Source organism: Ziziphus jujuba, chromosome 3 (assembly GCF_031755915.1).
Source record: "Ziziphus jujuba cultivar Dongzao chromosome 3, ASM3175591v1".
NCBI classification, from domain to species: domain Eukaryota; kingdom Viridiplantae; phylum Streptophyta; class Magnoliopsida; order Rosales; family Rhamnaceae; genus Ziziphus; species Ziziphus jujuba.
Genome location: NC_083381.1, coordinates 34,199,631 through 34,219,517, shown reverse-complemented (window position 1 = coordinate 34,219,517; position 19,887 = coordinate 34,199,631). Strand labels below are relative to the sequence as shown.

The window sequence follows — 19,887 nt, the reverse complement described above, 5'->3', positions numbered from 1 at the left end:
GCTGTCTAAGGTCGAATGGAATGGGTATGGTCTACGAATTGCCAGTAGATTGGGTAATGCAATGTGCCTCATTGGTAAGGCTAATTTCTGAATTTGCTCCTATGTAATGCCTGGCTGACTCTCTCTTGATCCTTTTATGGGTAATTGATAGGTAAATGCAAGATAGGCAATTTACTGGATGAAAATGATGACTCAGATGAGCTCAAACCTAGGTTATTATACAATTAGATATGGAGGTTTTTGCTCAGATTTTGAACCTAATAATGGTCTTTAAATTAGAAATAAATCTATTGGATTAGTACTGAAATGGTGTTAAAACTTTTTGTGTTACTTTATTTTTGTCAATTTGAGAGTAGAGGAATAACAAATGAAAAAAATGTACTAAATATCCGGAGAGGCACACGAATGAATTAGAATGGCCATTTTCGTTCAAACCCACAGGCATACTAATTGAACTAAATTGAATTGAATCAGAATTATAATTACAAATGGAGAAAATTAAATTTAAAAATAAAAAATAAAACTAAAATATCTCCCATTATTCTCAAAATCCAAGATTCTTGCCGAAATTTTCAGTGGGTAATTTAGATAGTAATAATAATGAAGTGATCCCCAATCATTTCAACGATGACACAGCCTCTATGGCACTGCCTAGAGGCCATGCTGCTTCAACCAGTGAATTACGATATTTAACTTGTTTCACCAGTGTAATCTCTTGCCACGGATCCAGACCTGTCCAATGGTTAAATGGAAATATTAGAATTTGTTGTTTTATTTTCTCAATTAACCGACTTTAAAATGTCATTGACATCGTACCAAATCCATCTACAAGTAATGTGTATTGGTAAACCAGATCCATGCATATATATGGCAAATTGTCTTCCTCCACATGTGGATATATGGATTTGGCATCCACAAGTTTCGTTTGACAAGCACGCTTAGCTGCCTCCTCAAAATCAGCAGGATGAACTTTGGCTACCGGCTCATTGGGATTAATAAAACCAGCCTATATACATATATATACATACATATAGACACATTATTTGTTAGCATGACCACATCATGGTACCTCAAAAAAAAAAAAAAATAAAAAATAAAAAAAATAATCCACAAATCAAATATTAATAAGGATTGAAATACTTAACCTCAGCAGCCCTGTCAAAGAAAAATGACGCAACAAATAAGTGTCTTTGTCCATCTCCTCCTCCACCATTCCATACCCCACCAAATGTGCATTTCATGTGTGTACATGTAGATTCTTTTATTTTGAGAGCTTTTATAGCTACTCTCCTGCACCCATCAACGCTAGAGCCAGACAATGAAGCAAATGCTTTATACTCTTTTCCTCCATATACGTAAGACCCTGAAAAAAAGATGGAGTGATAATACATTAGATGCAACAAAGAAACATAATATCTCTATTCAGTGAAACAATATTAGATGCAAAAGAAAGTTGTGGACGATATTAATCCACAAGGAAAAGTCCTATATACCATCATAGCCAAGTAAGATGCAGGGGTTGCCAGAATCAGAAACCTTTAAAATCTCTGCTCGAGCTGCTAGCAAGCCGTAACTCAGGTAACTACATACAAGATGCAAAAATCAAATTAACATAGCATAGAATTCTGTGAAAATTGAAGAAAAATGAAACACACAATATATTACAAACAGAGTAAAAAGAAAATAGGAACAGTACAACAATAATCAATTTATTTATTATAATTTCAGCAGAAAACCTAACAAAGGGACATATTTGAGTTCAGGGATGAGATTGCTTAAAAGATAACAGTTTTAAGGCCCCAGTTAAAACACGTCCTGAAGTAAAAGTGTGATTTTATACTTTTCCTAAAAGACTAAAGGAAACACTGTTTTTTAGACATGTAATGATTGTAACAATTAGATAGTGATAGGTGATATGAGAACAGACTAAGAAGAATAACCAGCCCCCCCAAAAAAAAAAAAAAAAAATGTTAAGCCCAATAAGATAATTCACAAACAGTCATACATTATAGAATCATGACATCAATTTTTCCAGGGAAAGACCAAAACCTGTGAACATAGAGGTGATATTTTGCTCCTTTAAGATACATTTCCTTCACATAACTATCTTGTCCATCAGACAGCCTTGGTGCCTTTGCAGCAGCTGTCTCCGAGATAGCATAAGCCATTTGGACAGATCCACCTCCAAGATCAACTACTCCTACTGTATTTGAATACTTCTTCCCCAAATTTCCTAGTAAATAATTTATCGTCACCTGTAAAAACAACAAGCAAGTTAAAAATACATGATTGTATATTGCTCTCCATGAGGACAACACATATTCTAATCAGTAATCGTCGTTCATGCATCCTAAATAATTACTTTGGAAATACAGTACATGATGATTCAGAAAATTCATTCAGAATTTTAAGTCGGATGTTGGCTTCACTAACAGAATTTCTATAGATTGTTGTAATTTTTATAAGTTTATGGCAGGTAAATATTAACTAATATTAACTTTGAATTACACTGTGTTAAGTGGATCTCAATTACTTCCTCTCTTGAAAAAGATATATATATATATATATATATATATATGTATATAGTTCTGACCCAGTCACGATATATATGGCCTTGAAAAAGATACAGTTCAAATTAGTCACGATAAATTGGTCATTTTTAATTCAGCCTGATTTTTTTTTTTTTTCACTGCATTATGATTGGATAATTATTTTATATATGTGTGTGTGTCTATATATATATATATATATATATATTTTTTTTTTTTTGTTTCCTTTCCAAGTTTTATTTACAAGGTAGCATGAAGATACAGATTCTGCCATCATGCACTGATAATACCTACTTTACAAGTATATAATTTGGCAATTACTAACTAGGAGCTGCTAATAAGATGCATACAGGGATTAAATGCAGTCAAAAGTAAAGGAATTGGAAATCCATGCATGAAACAAAAAAGTAAATTAAAGAAGTTGATAAATGAAATTCAATATTCAATGTTCAATATTCCATACCCACTCATAAGATCCTTCTTGGGTTCCATCAATAACAGAGACTGAATCTGAGGCAGCTTTGAAGGAGCTTTTGTGTTTCAGTAAATCCCTAACCTTAATAAGAAAAGAGAAAAGAGGAAGACTAGTTTATGGGTGAGAGCATGCAACTATTATCTTATTTTATTTTTTAAATGCAGGGGGAAATGGGAAATACCGCTTGCAAAATCCGATCAGAGGTGTCGCCTGGCAAGGACCTTAAGCCAGCAGTTGCCTGGGTTATTATGAAAAATAGGAAATTTCAGAAGAAATTGAAGTAAATGGTGGCGGTAAGGAGCAGAGAGTAAAAATCCAAAAAAGTCTTACCCCAACCCGAACAGGAGTAGAGGGACGCAGATCTTTGGGAACGGCATTCTGTGCTTCATCGAGGAGGCCAATCAGAGAGTTTGCAGCAGCCTCAGGGTCGTTTGCATATGCACTGAGCCCTGGTTTTGTCTGTTGAGTTCCTCCAAACAAATTCGATTCAGCAGAAATAAATCAAAATCAAAACAAGATACAAGAAGCAGCAGCAGCAGTAACAGTAACAGTAGGACTTAGGACTAGTAGCAGCAGGAGGAGAAGGAGGAGGAGCAGCAGCAGAAGATGAATATAATAAATATTATTTATCTACAAAAGAAAAAAGAAAAAAAAAAAAAAGAAAGAAAGAAAAAGAAAAAAAGGACCTTGTCGAAAAGCTCGAGATCTCTGCCAATGGGAACGAGATCAAGACTGGGGTCAAAGCAGAAGACGTGGACGCGGCTGCCAGAGCTACCAGCGTCAAAGATAACGGCGTAAGTGTTGGTGGGGGAGGAGGAGGAGAAATCGGAGGAGGTGGATCTGAGGAGTTCAGGAGGAACCTTGCGGTGGTTGAAGGTGTACTCCTGCAAGGAATTGGAGGAAGAGCGGGGAGGCATCACATAGAGAACGAAGGAGACGAGGAGAAGAGGGACGGCGATTACGAGAAGAACCCCTCTGTAACGGTGGATCTTGTCGGAGAGGGAGGAGCGACCACCACCGGGCCGCTTGAGCATCTTGTCGGAGGAGGAGTCAAGGAGGTGGAGGTGGTCTTGATCGGAGGAGGAGGAGGGAGGGGAATTGGACTGGGCGTCCAGCAGGAGTTCGGCGGAGGAAGGAGATCGGTAACGGATCTGACCGTTGAGGGACTGCTTGGAGGAGGAGGTGGTTTCCTGAAGGGGCTCCAGCTCTCCAGATTTGGGATTGGAGATTGGGATATTATAAATATAATTAATTGGATTCCAACAACAAATACAAGAAAACACGTTTTTGTTTTGTTTGCATTTGCATTCACATCCACATCCACACGATCCACATTCACATCATTATTTGCTGCTGCAGCATTTTGGATTGGGATTGCAGATTGCAGTTTACAGCAACAAACCAAACCCAAAAGAAGCAGCTGAAATATAAGTATGGGTATCGGGGTACAGTACACAGGAGGGGTGGGGGAGGGCAAGGCAAGCAAAGCAATTGACAAATTCAATTCAATTATGTACGTAAAGACGACGCAAACACTGTACTGTACAACGCACTGTGTGCTCTTCTTCTCCTCCTCCTGCTGCTGCACGGGATCAGCAAACGGGCTACTCACTGTGACACCCATTACCGCACCCCCTTCCCCCCCTAATATATCGTAATACCCATCATTGCCCATTTGCCCATACCCGCGTATCCAAACCCACAGCCCACTCTCTGCCCCGCCTCTGCCTCTCAATTTGGATTTGGACCCGCTTTCGTTCAAAGTGGTCCACTCTACTCGTCTCCATTGTCAAATGCACTACGCCTCTTTTTTATTTTTTTCTTTTTTGGTTGTCTACCATTGTTGTTCTTTGTTTGTTAAATAACAACAAAACAAATTTTAATGTAAAATCTATTGATATCGTTAGCCATAAAAAAAAAAAATATATATATATATATATATATTTTTAATATATATTTTTTGGTTTTTAAAATATAATCAAAAATTAAAAAAAAAACAAAAAAACAAAATATCTATAGAAATTTTTAATATATATTTTTTAGTTTTTAAAGTATAATCAAAAATAAAAATTACTGAAAAAAATCTTACCTATTACAGTGATGCTAAATCAACTGTTACCACTCTAAAAATGCCGCATATTATGCCAAATCATAGCCAGCCTAGTATCTCAGTTCATTTTTCTTTTATATTATTTTTGAAAAATATAAATCTTTTTGCAGAAGCTGCATTTCTCCTTCATCTTCTTCCATCCATAGCTTCTTTCTTCTCCATCTTTAGCAGCCACCCGAAGCTCTTACACAAAGACCCTTTAAACTTTGTAGCTTTTTTTTTTTCTTTTTTTTTTTTTTTCCTTTGATATTTTGAATCACCAAAGCTTTTAAAATTGACCCATTTTTGGTTCAATTCGAATTTTTCACAATCTGGGTTTGGGTTGGGTACAGACGGGCAAAAAAATACTGCTATGAGATCTTCCATGGTGGTTTAACCCAAAAAATAAAAAAATAAAAAAGATTGGGGCACTTTAATGTTTTCTTGGGTAGCAATTAACTAATGGGTATTCTAATACTTTTTCCCTGCTACTCTGATAATCTTGTCCGAGATTTACATTAACTTGATTTTTCAATCTAACTATTATTCGGTAACTTTGCATTTTTATACCTAAGTATTTTCATCAAGTAGTTGCTGAACAAGCTTTAGCCTCCTTAAGCATCAGCCAAACCACAATGGCTTCTCCTAACAAACTAAACGAAATATGGATCTGATCATTTGTTTTGAAGATATTATTCTATTGTAAATTTTACAATAATGACTATTGAGAACTCTTGAAGCCAAAAACCCCTACTTTTGGAAGAAGAAAGAAGAAACTGTGCAATCTCGCACACATTCCAATATTCAAAAAAAATAAAATAAAAATAAAAAAATTCATGGAAATGGTCAACTGACGTGGTTATTTTTAATATATGTCATTAAATCGTGAAACCAGCTGATCTGGTACCATTGTAGCAGGCAAGATTTTCTCAAATTTTTAGCTAACTATTATTTTAAAAAATAATAATAATAAAATCTTCTCAAATTATTAAATATTATAAATTAAATGTTAACATTAATTACAAAAAATTAACTACGAATTTTCTTCTCGTGGAGATGAGGAGGAGTCAGCGAGATCTGGTAACTAACATAGACCGGGTTACAATACGCGAATTACACACGCAAATGCTCCCTACCTTGCAGAAAAAATAACGATATAATTCGTTATCAAACTTATCAATATATAATTTCAAAAGATAAAATAAAACAAACAAAAAGGCTTTCTAGCAAATCTTGCTTATCTCCGAGTTTTAATTGAAGATACATAAATAAAATATGCCAAACTCAACCTTCAAGCGCAAGCCTACACTAGAGTGCTCGATGCCTTTCTCATCATCCCATTCGTGTCACGTGCTTATTTTTAAAATAATATTTCATTATAGAACTTAATTTGGTAAAATATATAAAATAAGATGGTATAAGAAACCATAAATTTTGTTTTCAAAAGATTATAAAAATTCACAAAAAATTTCGCAGGTTTAGACAAATTTAACATGAACCATTTCTGTATAATAAAATATGTTATAATTTAGGCAAGTAAAATGCATGATCAAAGTGGTTGGCAAAAGGAAATCAATAATAAATAACACAAGAAAGCCAACCGTCAGTCACGTTGGAGTACTTGAAATATATTCTCGTTATCAAAAGCAAGTCAACAGGGAGGCTCAAAGCAGGCCCTGAATCCCAACAGCATTCCACACCAGAGGAGACCCCCACATGAAAGCACCAGCACAAGCACTGTGTCTCTCCCATGGCGACTTATGGTCCCTTACGATCTCCCTTTCTATAACAACAGCAGCAGCAGCAACAGTCTTTCTCTCCTCTCTATCTCTCTGCCTTCCGCAATAGCACCGTGGTTCAGGGTAGAATATTATCGTGCAAATAAGCGCTACCTAAACCTAAGTGTACTAAATTCAAACTAAATCTAGCCTACCTCATATTGGACTGACCAGTTTAAAAGATAAAATGCAAATAACCACAAAATGAGTATCATTAACAAATCTACCTAAAGATGAAGCAAAATATAACCCAACCCAACACAACAAAACCCAGATGAGACTGATGAGTTAGAGTTGAAAAGATAAGATTAATCCAGGTGTTCATTGTTTACATATGTGTCTGGTTCCAAAGATAAGTTGAAAACTTTAGCTTTTTCACCACAAGCATTTTAAGGCTTATGCGGCAAGAAAACAGATTTCTGATCAAAGTACATGATTCCATTTGAATAATAAAATATGCTTACCTGCTTGAGCTCAATGACATAAACCATGCAGCAGAACTCACTGACTTGTAGCCAATCCTTAATGAGACAATGTTATTTCAGCTATTTTAATATGGTTTGTGACAGTCAACATTGTTGATGTTGAAGGTCACTCCACCGCCATCAGCAAGTAAAACACTGAGAGTTACATTTACAAATGCCTATTACTCCCAGAAAGAAAAGCCTTGCTTTCTCACAACTCTTTTAGTCTCAGGTTCATGAAGAAAGTCTCCACGATGATAAATCCTTTTGGAGATGGACTTGGCTTTCTTTTCCGGATTACTACAATCCAATTGGTTGTCATTTATATTTTCCATCTGGGACTCCATAATTTCTCTACCAGACACCCATGCCAGAAGCATCTCTTCTGTCCTTGGTTCTGGCAAAAAATGTTTTGCCTTCATCTCTATATAATACTTGTATGCTTCATCTAACTTTCCATTTAGAAAGAGACCATGTATCAAAACTATATAAGAGCTACGATCAGGATTGACTCCACAACCACTCATCTCTCTCCACAATTTAGAGACATTATCAAGTTGTCGCCATCGACAGAATTTTCTAATCAACATTTTATAGGTATCAACACTTGGTAGGCAACCCATGTTTTTCATCTTTTCTAGAAACATAAAGACTTCTTCCCCAGTCCTAAAATTCCGGAAAAAGGCATGGTAAGTCTGAACAGTGGGACAAAGGCCCTGTTGTAGCATCTCATCAAAGATATCTCTAGCTTCATCTACTTTCCTAGCCTTGCAGAGGGGCGTAATTACTGAGTTATAAGTGACAACATTTGGAGCTATGCCCTTCTCTTCCATTTTTTTAATTAGATTGATAGCTTCTTTGACAAGTCTACCTCTAGCAAGAGCATAAATCACTGCATTGTAAACTTTTCTATCCGGAGAAATTTTTGCTTTCTTCATCCTGTTGATGAGCTTGAGCACCATATTTAGGTTGTAGGCTTTTGAGTAGCAAGATATGATACTTGCATATGAGACAACATCATGTTGGATACCTCTCTTGCTCATCTCCCTCCAAATTCTGTTTGCCTCACGTGGACTAACAATCACATTGCACCAGCCATTCAGGATAATGTTAAAGCTTTTGGTGTTGAAGGGGAAGACATTTCTGTTACAGAAAAGCATGTGTTCAGCATCTTGGACGTTCTTGTACCGGCAAAGAGCAGAAAGAAGATGTTGGAATTCTTCAATGCCAGCTTCCAATTTAAAACGTTTGTAAGCATAGAAAGTGTTTATAGCCATCCCCACATCATGTACTGCACAATATCTCCTGATCATGATCAAGAGAGTCTGTGAAGTAACAAGAGATTGACCAGCTGTATGCATCCTCATCTCATCAATCAAGGCCCAAGCAGTGTCGAACTTTCTCATTTTCCCAAGAATAGAGATCATGGAATGATATTCACGCACAGAGTGTGCATAATCTGGCTGCTTGCCAGCCCAAAGAAAGAAAGTGTAAGCTGCTTCCCAGTCATTACGAACCTTTGAAAGAACCTGCTCTACCAGCTCTGAGGAAGCTGTAATACCACATTGTTCAAGCTTACTTTTCATTTCGGAGCATGCCGAATCATCACATAATATATCCACAAAAGCTTTCACGTCCTGGGCAAGACCTTCTTCTGTTATTGAATCTGACTGTTTGAAGTTGGTTTCTTCACACAAAACTTCCCACTCATCACCATCGCTGTTGTGGTGATCATCATCACTGTTGTGGTGATCATCACCACCAACAATAGCATCTTCATCTGAGTGTATTGAAGGGGCATGTGAGGATACATGGGAAGGATGTAAGGAAGAAGAGAATGAGTGAAGGAGGAATTGGGAACATGAATTCTGAGGAATTGATGGAGTATGACTGGCAGAAGGCCTCAAGTCAGGCCTCAAGTCAAAAGTAGCTGCAGTAGCAATAGGCATAACACGGAAGGGCGAGTTTGGTATAGAGATGGGTCTATCAAGATGGGTGTTAGGAAGCAAAACTGAGGATATGGCTCTTATTGATTTTCTCATGTCCCAAACTGGTACCAAATACAAAATGTCGAAACTTCAAATAAAGTTGCTAACAAAGCAGAGCCTGTGTGATCAACAACCAATGCGGTACAAGTTACTAGCTAATTTTATCAGTCAAGGAGATACCAATTTACATTTCATCATGGGGCAATGATTGAAGATCCAATAGCCAAAATAAAAAAATAAAAACAGGAATATAAGATAAGTAATATAGCGTAAATATGCAACAGAGATGAGATGGTAGTGCATGCCAATATACATCATTCAACTGCAGAACTGATGGGCATTCATCCTCATATCATGTTGCATATTACTAACTAAAACACTGGAAGTAAAAAAAGTTAAAAACTAGAGAAAACTTCAAACAAACTATTGAGAAAGTTCAAAAGCTGAAGAGATCAGATAGTCAATCATTACCATTGAAATACACCATATTACATAAAGCATGCAAGTAAGACTGGGCATCAGAAGCTATCATCACATCTCTCTTCATTCCAGGTGGATCAAATTAACCATAAACAAAAACAGAAAATATGTATCAACGGAATTAAAGAATTACTAAGAAAACTAAATAGAAATTATTCGCTTAAGAATAACTGGGGTCAGATAAAAATGTCAATACCGAAAAAAATCTCGTATAGTGTTATTAAGCAATAATTACAATCAGAAAATCAAATATAGCAGAGGTTATACCGTACCAGAGATCTTGCGGTCACTCTGTGGCCTCTCGAACTTGTTCGCCCTCTTCTTCGACAACAACGGCTTTGTTCAATATTAAACCAAAAATGAGAAAAAAGGATGTATTAGTTAGAATCAACCAAAATAAAGGAGATAATCTGAACAGACCCCAAAACCCTAGAAGCGGCTCTGTGAAATACAGAGATACCTCAGCTGACCCAAGTGCTATGCGTCGTCAAATTCTTCATCTTTCACTGGTAAACTGATGCACCAGAAAGTAAATATAATATACCCAGTAGATATCAATTTTACATTGTATCCAAAAAACAATAAAACACTTTTCCATCTATTATTGTTTCTACTTTTCTTCCCCCTCAATCTATTGAATATTAATTAAAGATTTTTTTATTTTTATTTTTGGGGTAATATTAATTAAAGATTCATTTGGGTTGGAAAGGGAAAAAGAATATATAAAAGATTTAGTTTTGCTTATAGAGGTTGCAAGAGAATTACGTATTATTAGGATTATAAAATATTTCAGCCACATGCCCCAAATTTGATTAAAAAATTGCTCAAACCCTGAGGTTAAAATAAAATAATAAATAAAAAAATTACCACATTTTCTATGGGTTTGGAGAATTATTGCTTACCATTTTTGGGAAGTAATTTTAGATTAGATTGATTTACAAAATATCATTCTCACTCTTTTATGTGTCAAAAACCTAAAAACATCGTTTTATTTTATTTTTATTTTCTTTTCAAACAATATATATAGGTATAAAAACAATGCAATTATTTGCCTTTTATTTTATATTATTAGTCCCTATAAAAAAAGGTTTTATTATATGTCATCCAGAATCACTATTTTATATGATAATTTGTTAATTAAAGCATTGAATTATATTAATTTTTATACTAAAATTTTAAAAGTAATTTTTAAATAATAATTATTTAAATTATCATTTGATGATAAATAATATTTTTCTTATCAAAATACAATTTTTAGTAAATAATATTGTTTTAAATATAAATTATTATAAAGTAAACTAGAGAATAACAAATTTATACTTATCCTGATATAGAATAGGAAAATAGACATTGCATAAATTGATTTAGTTATAATCAACTTTGGTGATGTTAAATAGTAATATGTATCCAAACCTAATGGTATTAAGGATGAATTTTTAAACTTCAATAGTCTTAATGATTTTTCTTCATTTTTCATCAAACCTAGATGGAATTGGACAATCTTCATTCTTTTAAGGGCTTAGGGTGGTGAATGAAAATCGAACCCATTTGAGAGGTATATGATACTATTTAACTAAGAGAAAAAAATTTCAATTTTAGACAAAAAAATAAAATTACTTAATATAATATTTTTAATATCCAAAGTATTCACAATTTATACAATTCTCAAAATCACGTATCTTTTACAAATAATTCACAAATCAAACATCTAAATCTCTCCATGATTCTAGAAGCTAAACCTCCTTCTACTATTGATTAGCAGGCTTTGGGAAAGGATTGATAGTTGTCATTCTTGTTGAAATCTAAATCTCATTCCAAGATTCTAGATAGAGGGCTTTTAGGCAAAAGGAAACCAATACTTAGGATTCCAACTGAAAGCTAAATATCATTCTACAATTCCGAACATAATGGGTTTGGGCCAAGGAAACTAATAGTATTCCAATTTTGGCAAATCTCATGTAATTTTACAAATTTTTCCATTTAAACAATTTGTATTGTGATCATGGATATGTTCGACACTGGTTAGTTAAACATAATGCATGCACATCACCCTAGTCATTTGTGATTACAATGTCAAAAGACGACAACTTGTCCTTTAGGTTTTGTGCAACTTAATTATTAATCAATGTTGTGTTAGCCTTTAAATTAGCCTTCAAATTTATTCCACATATGTATATTTATTTACACAATTCTAGCCTTTCAGAATTCGATAATGTATATATGTATATGTATATGTATATATATATATATATATTTTTAGGATCCACAAAAATAAAAAAATTGAGGCAATGCAGTATGTAGATGGTTGTACCCCTACCCAATGTGACAAAATATGAGTTCTCAAATATTTTATACGTCTAGGTATGTGGCATCTAACATCTCTTATCAATTTTTGTTACATATATATGCCATAACTTATGTGATGTATCGTGTATATACAGCAGCTTTAATATATATGTAAAGTTTTATAAATGTATAGTTCCATGTATGCATACATCCTTGTTACATATTAGACTTTTGATCGTAAAGGTACACACACACACATGTTAGAATATTTACATATATGAGCAATGGTTTTCTTTTTGAAAATCACTTTTATCTTCTTCAATATGTCATATATACATATTTAAAAGAAAGTTACTTTTGCTATGAGTTGACCACCAATCAAATAGATATAAATATGTAACACATCTATATATATGGCTTTGTGTATTGCACATTGAGTGTCCTGTCAATTTCTCAAAGCTACTTGAGAAAAATTATGTTATTGTAATGTTTCTTGTTTTTATTGATTTTAATGATTCTCAGACTCATATTTTACCACATTGGGCACATGCTGAAAATTACTTTAATATATAGCAGAGTATAATATTGGACTAATTCAATTCTATTTGTGTATATCTATATATATATATATATATATATTATCATTCTTTTAGTTTAACATGCTAATTTATATATAATTTATCAAAATTTCTGAACCTCTTTTTTTCAATTAATTTTATATAAATATAGCAAAAACTCATGGAGGGAAGTTACGTAGTTTTACTTCAACTTCATGTATTCAACCCATAGCATCAAATAGGAGACGTCATGCTATAAAGCCTGAAATTGGAATTGATATGAATTGATATGATAACAGAGATTGTTGTGATGCTAAATGCAAATATTGAAAATGAAGTTAGTAAGAATTTTGATGCCAAATGTCTAATGGCGGTGAATACTGGTGCTGAATTAATGACAGAAAATATAGAGGAGGAAAATGCAAATCTTAAATAGTCAGATTTGAATGGACCATTCCAAGTGGTCTAGAAAATCCATCAATTTTTAAGGGCTTTAAAAATCATAAAGCTGTAGCAATATGGGAAAAGAACGTAAGATTTTGTTCACTTTAGTTTGATTTGTTTTTTCTTTATTAAAATTTGTATTGGAAAAATTGACATATTTATATGTTTGAATCATGCATGTAAGGTTGTTAAATGGTTTTAGGATGAAACAACTCCAAATGCTAAATGGAAGACATGGTTAGCTGCTTAGATTTATTAACATTGGTAAAATCACCGATCGCTTTATTAACCGAGTTTTTATATTTGCTTTTGTTGAGAGGTGACAACTTGAAACTAACTTTCCTTCTCCCTTTTGGTAAGATGACAATTAAACTAGATGATATTAGTACCATTCTTAATATTTCTATTGTTAGTCAATCTGTATTGTACCTTGTATTATCTTGAGAGATAGAAACGCTTTTAATTGATGGATTAGGAGTTAACAAAGATGAGGCTTATGCAGAGTTACAAAATTTTCAAGGGCAATCAGACTAAACTAGTAGAAAGATAAATCCATAAAGGTTTTAGATTCAGCCAGTGAAGAATTTATATAATTTTCTGATATAGTTTATCTATTATATTTAATAGGATGCACAATATTTAATGATAAAAGTGGAACAAGAGTCCTAGTTGTATACCTTAGTTTGTTAATAAATCTTGATACGTCCACTCTTATACATGGGGGATTGCAACTTTAACATTTTTATATAGCAAGTTGGGTTTTGCAAGTAGGTATGCGGTTCGAAAAATTGCCGCATATTTGACTCTACTTGAGGTATTTTATAAATTACATATTTATTTTCCTTTGATAGTATGTATGGTTTGCAGAGTAAGAAATTTTTATTTACAGCATATTAATTTTATTTTTGTTCCATTAGGCTTAGGTTTATGAGCATATTCCATTTACCAAACCTTTTGTCAATTTGAATTTTGAGAAAGGTCAAGCTCATGTGATTCATTAGATAACGTGCACAGATTTTGGATTTAATATGGATCACTTACAAGTTATGCATGATGTACTTGATGTGCTAAAAAGCAATGAGGTGAAGTTATTAATTATCTTTCTAAACTAAGTACATACATATAAATATCTATTTTAAATTATAATTTGGTTTGCGATTATGTGATAGGTCATATGAAATCCTTATACACATTCTGTACCTCAATTTCTTATTATACTGGTTGTTTGCAATGCATAAACATCATTGAGTCATATAACCTAGAAAGGGAACTTCGACAATTTAGCAAAGTGCAAACAATTCCTCCAACACCTTTCTCTCAAAACATGCCAATCGAGGATGCACTACAGACGATATAATGTTCAATATAGTTTTCTTGATCAATATTGGGAGAGATAGGATAATCATTATTTTCTAAATAGCATTGTGCTAAAGTAATACATCCATGACATTGTATACCAAAATACATTGATTGGTTACAACGCATCTCACATGTTATAGAAAAAACCCAGAACATTAATGTAACTATAATTCAAGAATTTACCTATGTGCCTATCATGATGGTAGTTACTTCGTAATTGCACTTGTTAATAATATTTTCAAAAATTATAAATTACTCCATATATTATAATTTATCCATTACTTACATTTTTTGCAACATATCTCACGAGCATTATCTGTGATTGATGCCATAATCCAACAAGTTACAATTAACTAATGTGTTGTTTGATAAAGTAGTACAAATTAGTTCCACACCTCTAAGTAAATATTGTAGGAGGAGATAACTCTGGATGTCATTAAGCTTTTGATGTGGTAGGATTAGTTCGAAGGATGTAATTCGATAATTTAAGTACTATGTATTTAGTTGAATATGTATATATATATATATATATATAAGTATTTTGGATGTAGCTTTGACATTTTTTATAACAATTTTCATATTGTAAATATTTTTTTATGGGGTGCTTGGTGGTGTACTTCTAACTAAGTCTAAAAATATTCAGTCATATACTACTAAACATCTTAAAGTAGTGTCCTGTAATACTTTAAAATCCTTTTGTTGTAGAATGCTCAATTGTAAACTTCTGAACATATTTAAGATTCTCAGTCTTGTATTTTTGAACTTCTTTAAAATTGTTCAGTTATATACTTCTGAATATCTTCAAAGTTGTAACTTATTATTTTGCAGTGTTCGATCATAAACTTCTATAAAAAATTCAAAAATATTTGGTTGTGAACTTCTGAACATATTTGAATTTGTTCAATCCAGCGAACTTATATACAAATTCAAAGATGATCGGTTGTGAATTTCTGAATATATTTGAATTTGTTCAATTCAGCAATTATAAACTTTTTTGAGGATATATTTTTAGATGGTTCGATCGTAAACTTTTGTAAAACTTTGAAAATGTTCGATTGTAAACTTCTAAACATATTCAAAGCTATTCAATCATATACTTTTGAATATCTTTAAAGTTGTAATTTATTATTTTAGAGCTTTTATTTCTAAAACTTCTGTGCAAATTGAAGAAGTTTAGTTACAAAGTTGTTCAGTTGTATACTTCTGAATATTTTTAAAATTATAATCTATTGTTTTAGAATGTTTGATCATAAACTTTTGCACAAGTTCGGAGAAGTTTGGTTGTGAGCTTATGAACCTCATTTATTATGTTCAGTTGTACACTTTTAAACATATTCAAATTTGTCCAATCCAGCAATTCCAAGCTTTTTTAAGAATATATTTTTAAATGGTTTGATCATAAACTTTTCTACAACTTTAAATATGTTTGGTTGTACAATTCTAAACATCTTAAATGTTGTTTGGTTGCAAATGTTCAAACTAAATTTAGAGATATTCGGTTGTGAACTAAATTAACAAATGTTCTAATTTTATTTAGAGATAAAAATTCAAAATTACAATAGACCTGATTTATATCAACCATTAAAATAAAAGTACAAAAAGATCATTTTGAGATTCTATTTAGTGCCATAATCATAAACTAATTTGATCAAAATCATGAACTGTCTAAATCTATTGTCTCCTAAGTGGCCACTTCATAAAAAATTAAGTCCTTAAAGCTTTTATTTGGAGTGCATATGGTGTTTCCTATCCTTAGGCACATATTTTCGATGTCTAAAGCATCTATCAGTAACAAAGCTAACAAAAATATTATCAATATAAATATTAATATAATTAAATTAAACAAACTTTATTAAAAAAAATTACAATACCTTGATAAAATGATTATCATTAGCAAATCCAATGGAGATAATTTTAAGACAATTCATATGTGGTGGTTTTGAATAAAGAGGAAGAAAGATAGGGTATTGTCTTTTAGATATATGCATTAAGAGCAAATCATAATTGGAAGTTATCAAATGTCCATATCTAGCATTCTCATCCATTGACTAAAACTTGGATTGCTCTCAAAATATGATGTATGGATAAGTTCTTCTACTCTATTACTGGTTTCATATAAAACAATGTCCTCTTTTGTATTAGACTTCAACTCATCTGTCAAGTCTCTTCCTACCTGATCCCATTTATTGTCACCCTTATTCATCAATCTAGTAATGACTCTAAAAGCATAATTGCCATCAGCATCAACATCTTGCACATCTGCAATGTAAAGTCTTAACTTATCTGAAAATGATTGCAAATATGATTGACATATGGCTATGAGTGTTCAATACACTTTCTTTATTGGAGCTTTTGGTGACCTATAAAAAAGGACACTTTGCTGAAATTATAGTGAAGGACTATTTTATTTAGATTCTACATATTTAAAGCCATATGGATCACAATGAGTCAAAATATTCAATTTTACTTTCGATCAATCTTGTGAAGTCATCTTAGCATTAGGTTCACTAAGAGAAATGGATGCTGGATTTAATATTTTTTTCAACTTTCTAAGTAAATGCAATTGAACTTATGAACAAATATATTTACTTTAGTACATATTTGATGCCATATCTTTAGGAGGAATTACCAAATCAAGTTTATTACAATGAAAATCTACACATGAGAAAGGAATTGGTCTACTTTCACTTTATATTCTGTAATCTTATGTGCACAAGAAAACCAATGTATGTGGCGATACATACAACTACATAGATGCATATTTGGATCAACAGAACCTGCCAATTAAGCGCTTCAAAGATTATATTCAACGCACTCTTTGCAATAAATCTTTTTAACTTTTTAAATATTGTAGGTTTGAAATGATGTTGCATAACATTCAAACTTTTCTTAGAAGAAGCATTTACAGGTATATGTTGAAGCTTTATCAATGCATGAATCTTGTTACATGATTCCTTAAAATCTTCTTAGGACAAAATTAGTTGACTTTTTAGTTTTGCATGAGCAGAATCTGCTCTAATAAATATTCAATAGAATAGTGTAAATGCAATAGATATGATAATATCAATATACATATATCAACAGAATATTCACCTATTGGTTATAACATTTCCCAAATGCATGAATCTGTCGGTCCATGCTGATACAAATTTCTCTTTGTATTTCTTCAACCATACTTTCTTAACATATTCAACTACCTTCACATATTCAGAAAAATCTATTTCCAATGAATGCAAATGTTGTTAATATTATTCTTAAGTGGACGGAAGCACATACACACTCCATCTAGAAATGAATGCTTTCGATCTTTCTTTTTCAAACATCTTCTTACATTTAGTTAATATATTTTTTGATACGTGCCATCTACAAAGAAGATTAGTTATGGTAGGAAAAACTTTTTTCGATGATATTCAATAAAGCTATTTCGATGATATGTCATAATAACATTTGGAAAAACATATTCATGCATCGAGCTTTTTAATTTTTCCAATGCCCATATGTAAGTTACCCTCACGTTTAGATTCAAGATATACGAAAGCAACAAAGAATGTTAGTTTAGTAGATGTCACATCAACTATTTCCAACAAAGGCAAATGATACCTATTTATTTTGTAAGTGAGATCCATTATTAACACTTGAGGAAAAACTTGCTACAAAGTGATTGCGAAAGGATGCACACACAACAAGTAAGTAACAGACCCTGTTTCTTCATTATTTCGATACCACTCAACGTAATCATGCTCAAACAAATTGCTTAATAATTGTTTCATTTATGATTTTTCAGCCTTTTCAATGACCTTACCCCTATGTTGAGCATTATATATGATCTTCATTATACTAACATTACTTTTATCTCTCCTCTTTAATGTAATCAATATCTCTTTTGCTATAACTTCGCTTTTGGTCATATTAATCAAAATATTATCTTCTTGCTCAATAAGTCTTCCAGCAAATGAATGTCCTTCAAGATGTTGAACTGCTAGATGATTATGAAGCCCACAAACAACTTGTAAAATCCAATTATCATTGTTAGCCAATTTATAACCTTTCAAAGTAAACGGACAATTGCACTTCTTAGTTCCACTTACCTTATGTCTCTTTTCACATAACTTTCACAAAGGTCTATAAATATCACTTCTCTCATAAATAAGAAAATAATCTTGGATTTCTCTCATCTCCACACTTGGTAGATATTTTAATCATAATCACTATGCCATTTCTTTTTCCTATATCCTTTACCAAGTTAATGAGTGAATCTCTACTTGTAAAAACCTATAGAATATAAAGTATCAAAGCATTAAAATTTCCAATAAAAAATTTATATGTACATTAAAAATTACATATAAATGTGCAAAAAATAAATCATTTCCATGTCTCTTGTAAGTGTATTGGTGCAATCAACAACACATTCTAATCCAACATTTTTATTGTCTATATCTTTTTCATCCTGAATATATATATATATATATATTTTTTTTCATTCAATTAGACTATAAACCATCAATGATTAAAAAAAAAAAAAAGGCATATTTCATAATGTATGTTACACAATATCCGTATATTTATGTAGTGTTGGGTAGATAAGAGCCAAACATTGTAATAATGTTCGAATGGATTCTTCTGAATAATTAAAAAACATTTAATTTTAAACATCTAAACAAAAGATGAATTTCAACACACAACGTTCAAATATAAAAATGTTTTTCCGATTTGACTAACTATGAAAACTATTGTTTTATGCTAGTTGTTGATAAATGACATAAAAAAAAAATCCAAACTATTAAAAAATAAAAAAAGAATCCAAACTAAAAATCACAAAACAACAAGAATCATCGTAAAAAAAAAATGAAAAAAAAAAACTAAATACATCTTACTATTTAATATTTTTGAGTTTTCCTAATTTATGTATAATTATTGTATTTACAATCTTAACTTATAGTGCAATATGAGTTAAACAAAGAAAAATATATATTATGTATTATTTGAGAGGAAGAATGAGACTGTATAAAAAATTTATTAGAATAGATATAATTATTAAATGCTTGTAATAGTAATTTTAAATGGGAATAAAAATATAAATTAATAATAAACTGTATAAAATCTGTTAACTAAACGAAATTTATGTCAGAACTTACTTTTATCTTCTTCTTCTTTTTTTTTTCATAGTATCTTTATTTAAAAATAAATAAATAAATAAATCAGTGGAAATTCTCACATGAAACTCATAATTCCATATATCGTTTAATAGGATCGGTAAAATAAATCAGTGGATGAGGTTCTGAAATAAAAATAAAGACAAGGGAGGAGCCAAGGATGACAACTTCTTCAATTATTTAATCCAAACGCGTGTATCAAAAATTTCAAATGGATTTGTTTTACATTTTTTCTTTAATAGAAAATAGAAATTTCTCAAAGAGT

At 32.0% G+C, this 19,887-nt stretch overlaps 2 protein-coding genes across 13 annotated transcripts; both read right to left on the bottom strand.

Moving 5' to 3' along the window:
* Nucleotides 1–406: 406 nt before the first annotated feature.
* Nucleotides 407–4,617, bottom strand: LOC107404044 (apyrase 2). The gene is made up of 9 exons (XM_016010977.4): nucleotides 3,711–4,617; nucleotides 3,355–3,483; nucleotides 3,206–3,262; nucleotides 3,013–3,105; nucleotides 2,050–2,255; nucleotides 1,494–1,582; nucleotides 1,146–1,363; nucleotides 817–1,006; nucleotides 407–732 (listed from the first exon to the last, which is right to left on the bottom strand). The coding sequence occupies exons 1-9, from the start codon at nucleotides 4,056–4,058 to the stop codon at nucleotides 617–619; spliced, it is 1,446 nt and encodes a 481-aa protein (XP_015866463.3). The 5' UTR covers nucleotides 4,059–4,617; the 3' UTR covers nucleotides 407–616.
* A 1,471-nt stretch (nucleotides 4,618–6,088) lies between these two features.
* LOC107404047 (pentatricopeptide repeat-containing protein At5g15010, mitochondrial) lies at nucleotides 6,089–10,664 on the bottom strand. Of its 12 annotated transcripts, none has more exons than XR_009638315.1 (5): nucleotides 10,284–10,663; nucleotides 10,096–10,159; nucleotides 9,815–9,884; nucleotides 6,715–9,461; nucleotides 6,089–6,249 (listed from the first exon to the last, which is right to left on the bottom strand). XR_009638315.1 is itself a non-coding variant. In XM_060815731.1 (4 exons), exon 4 carries the CDS (start codon nucleotides 9,395–9,397, stop codon nucleotides 7,538–7,540), a length of 1,860 nt encoding a protein of 619 aa, XP_060671714.1. In that variant the 5' UTR covers nucleotides 9,398–9,461; nucleotides 9,815–9,884; nucleotides 10,091–10,159; nucleotides 10,284–10,663; the 3' UTR covers nucleotides 6,517–7,537. The 12 variants fall into 12 exon arrangements, 4 of the variants coding, with proteins under 4 accessions (XP_060671714.1, XP_060671711.1, XP_060671715.1 ...); XR_009638317.1 differs by having other exon boundaries at nucleotides 6,089–6,245; XR_009638318.1 differs by having other exon boundaries at nucleotides 6,735–9,461.
* Between the last annotated feature and the right edge of the window lie 9,223 nt (nucleotides 10,665–19,887).

Coding starts and splice junctions, on each gene's coding strand:
- LOC107404044 (XM_016010977.4), bottom strand. CDS start 4,058: ATGCTCAAGCGGCCCGGTGGTGGTCGCTCCTCCCTCTCCGACAAGATC. Junction 3,263..3,354: donor CTACTCCTGTTCGGGTTGGG/GTAAGACTTTTT, acceptor ATAATAACCCAG/GCAACTGCTGGCTTAAGGTC. Junction 3,106..3,205: donor CTGATCGGATTTTGCAAGCG/GTATTTCCCATT, acceptor TTTCTTATTAAG/GTTAGGGATTTACTGAAACA.
- LOC107404047 (XM_060815732.1), bottom strand. CDS start 9,397: ATGAGAAAATCAATAAGAGCCATATCCTCAGTTTTGCTTCCTAACACC.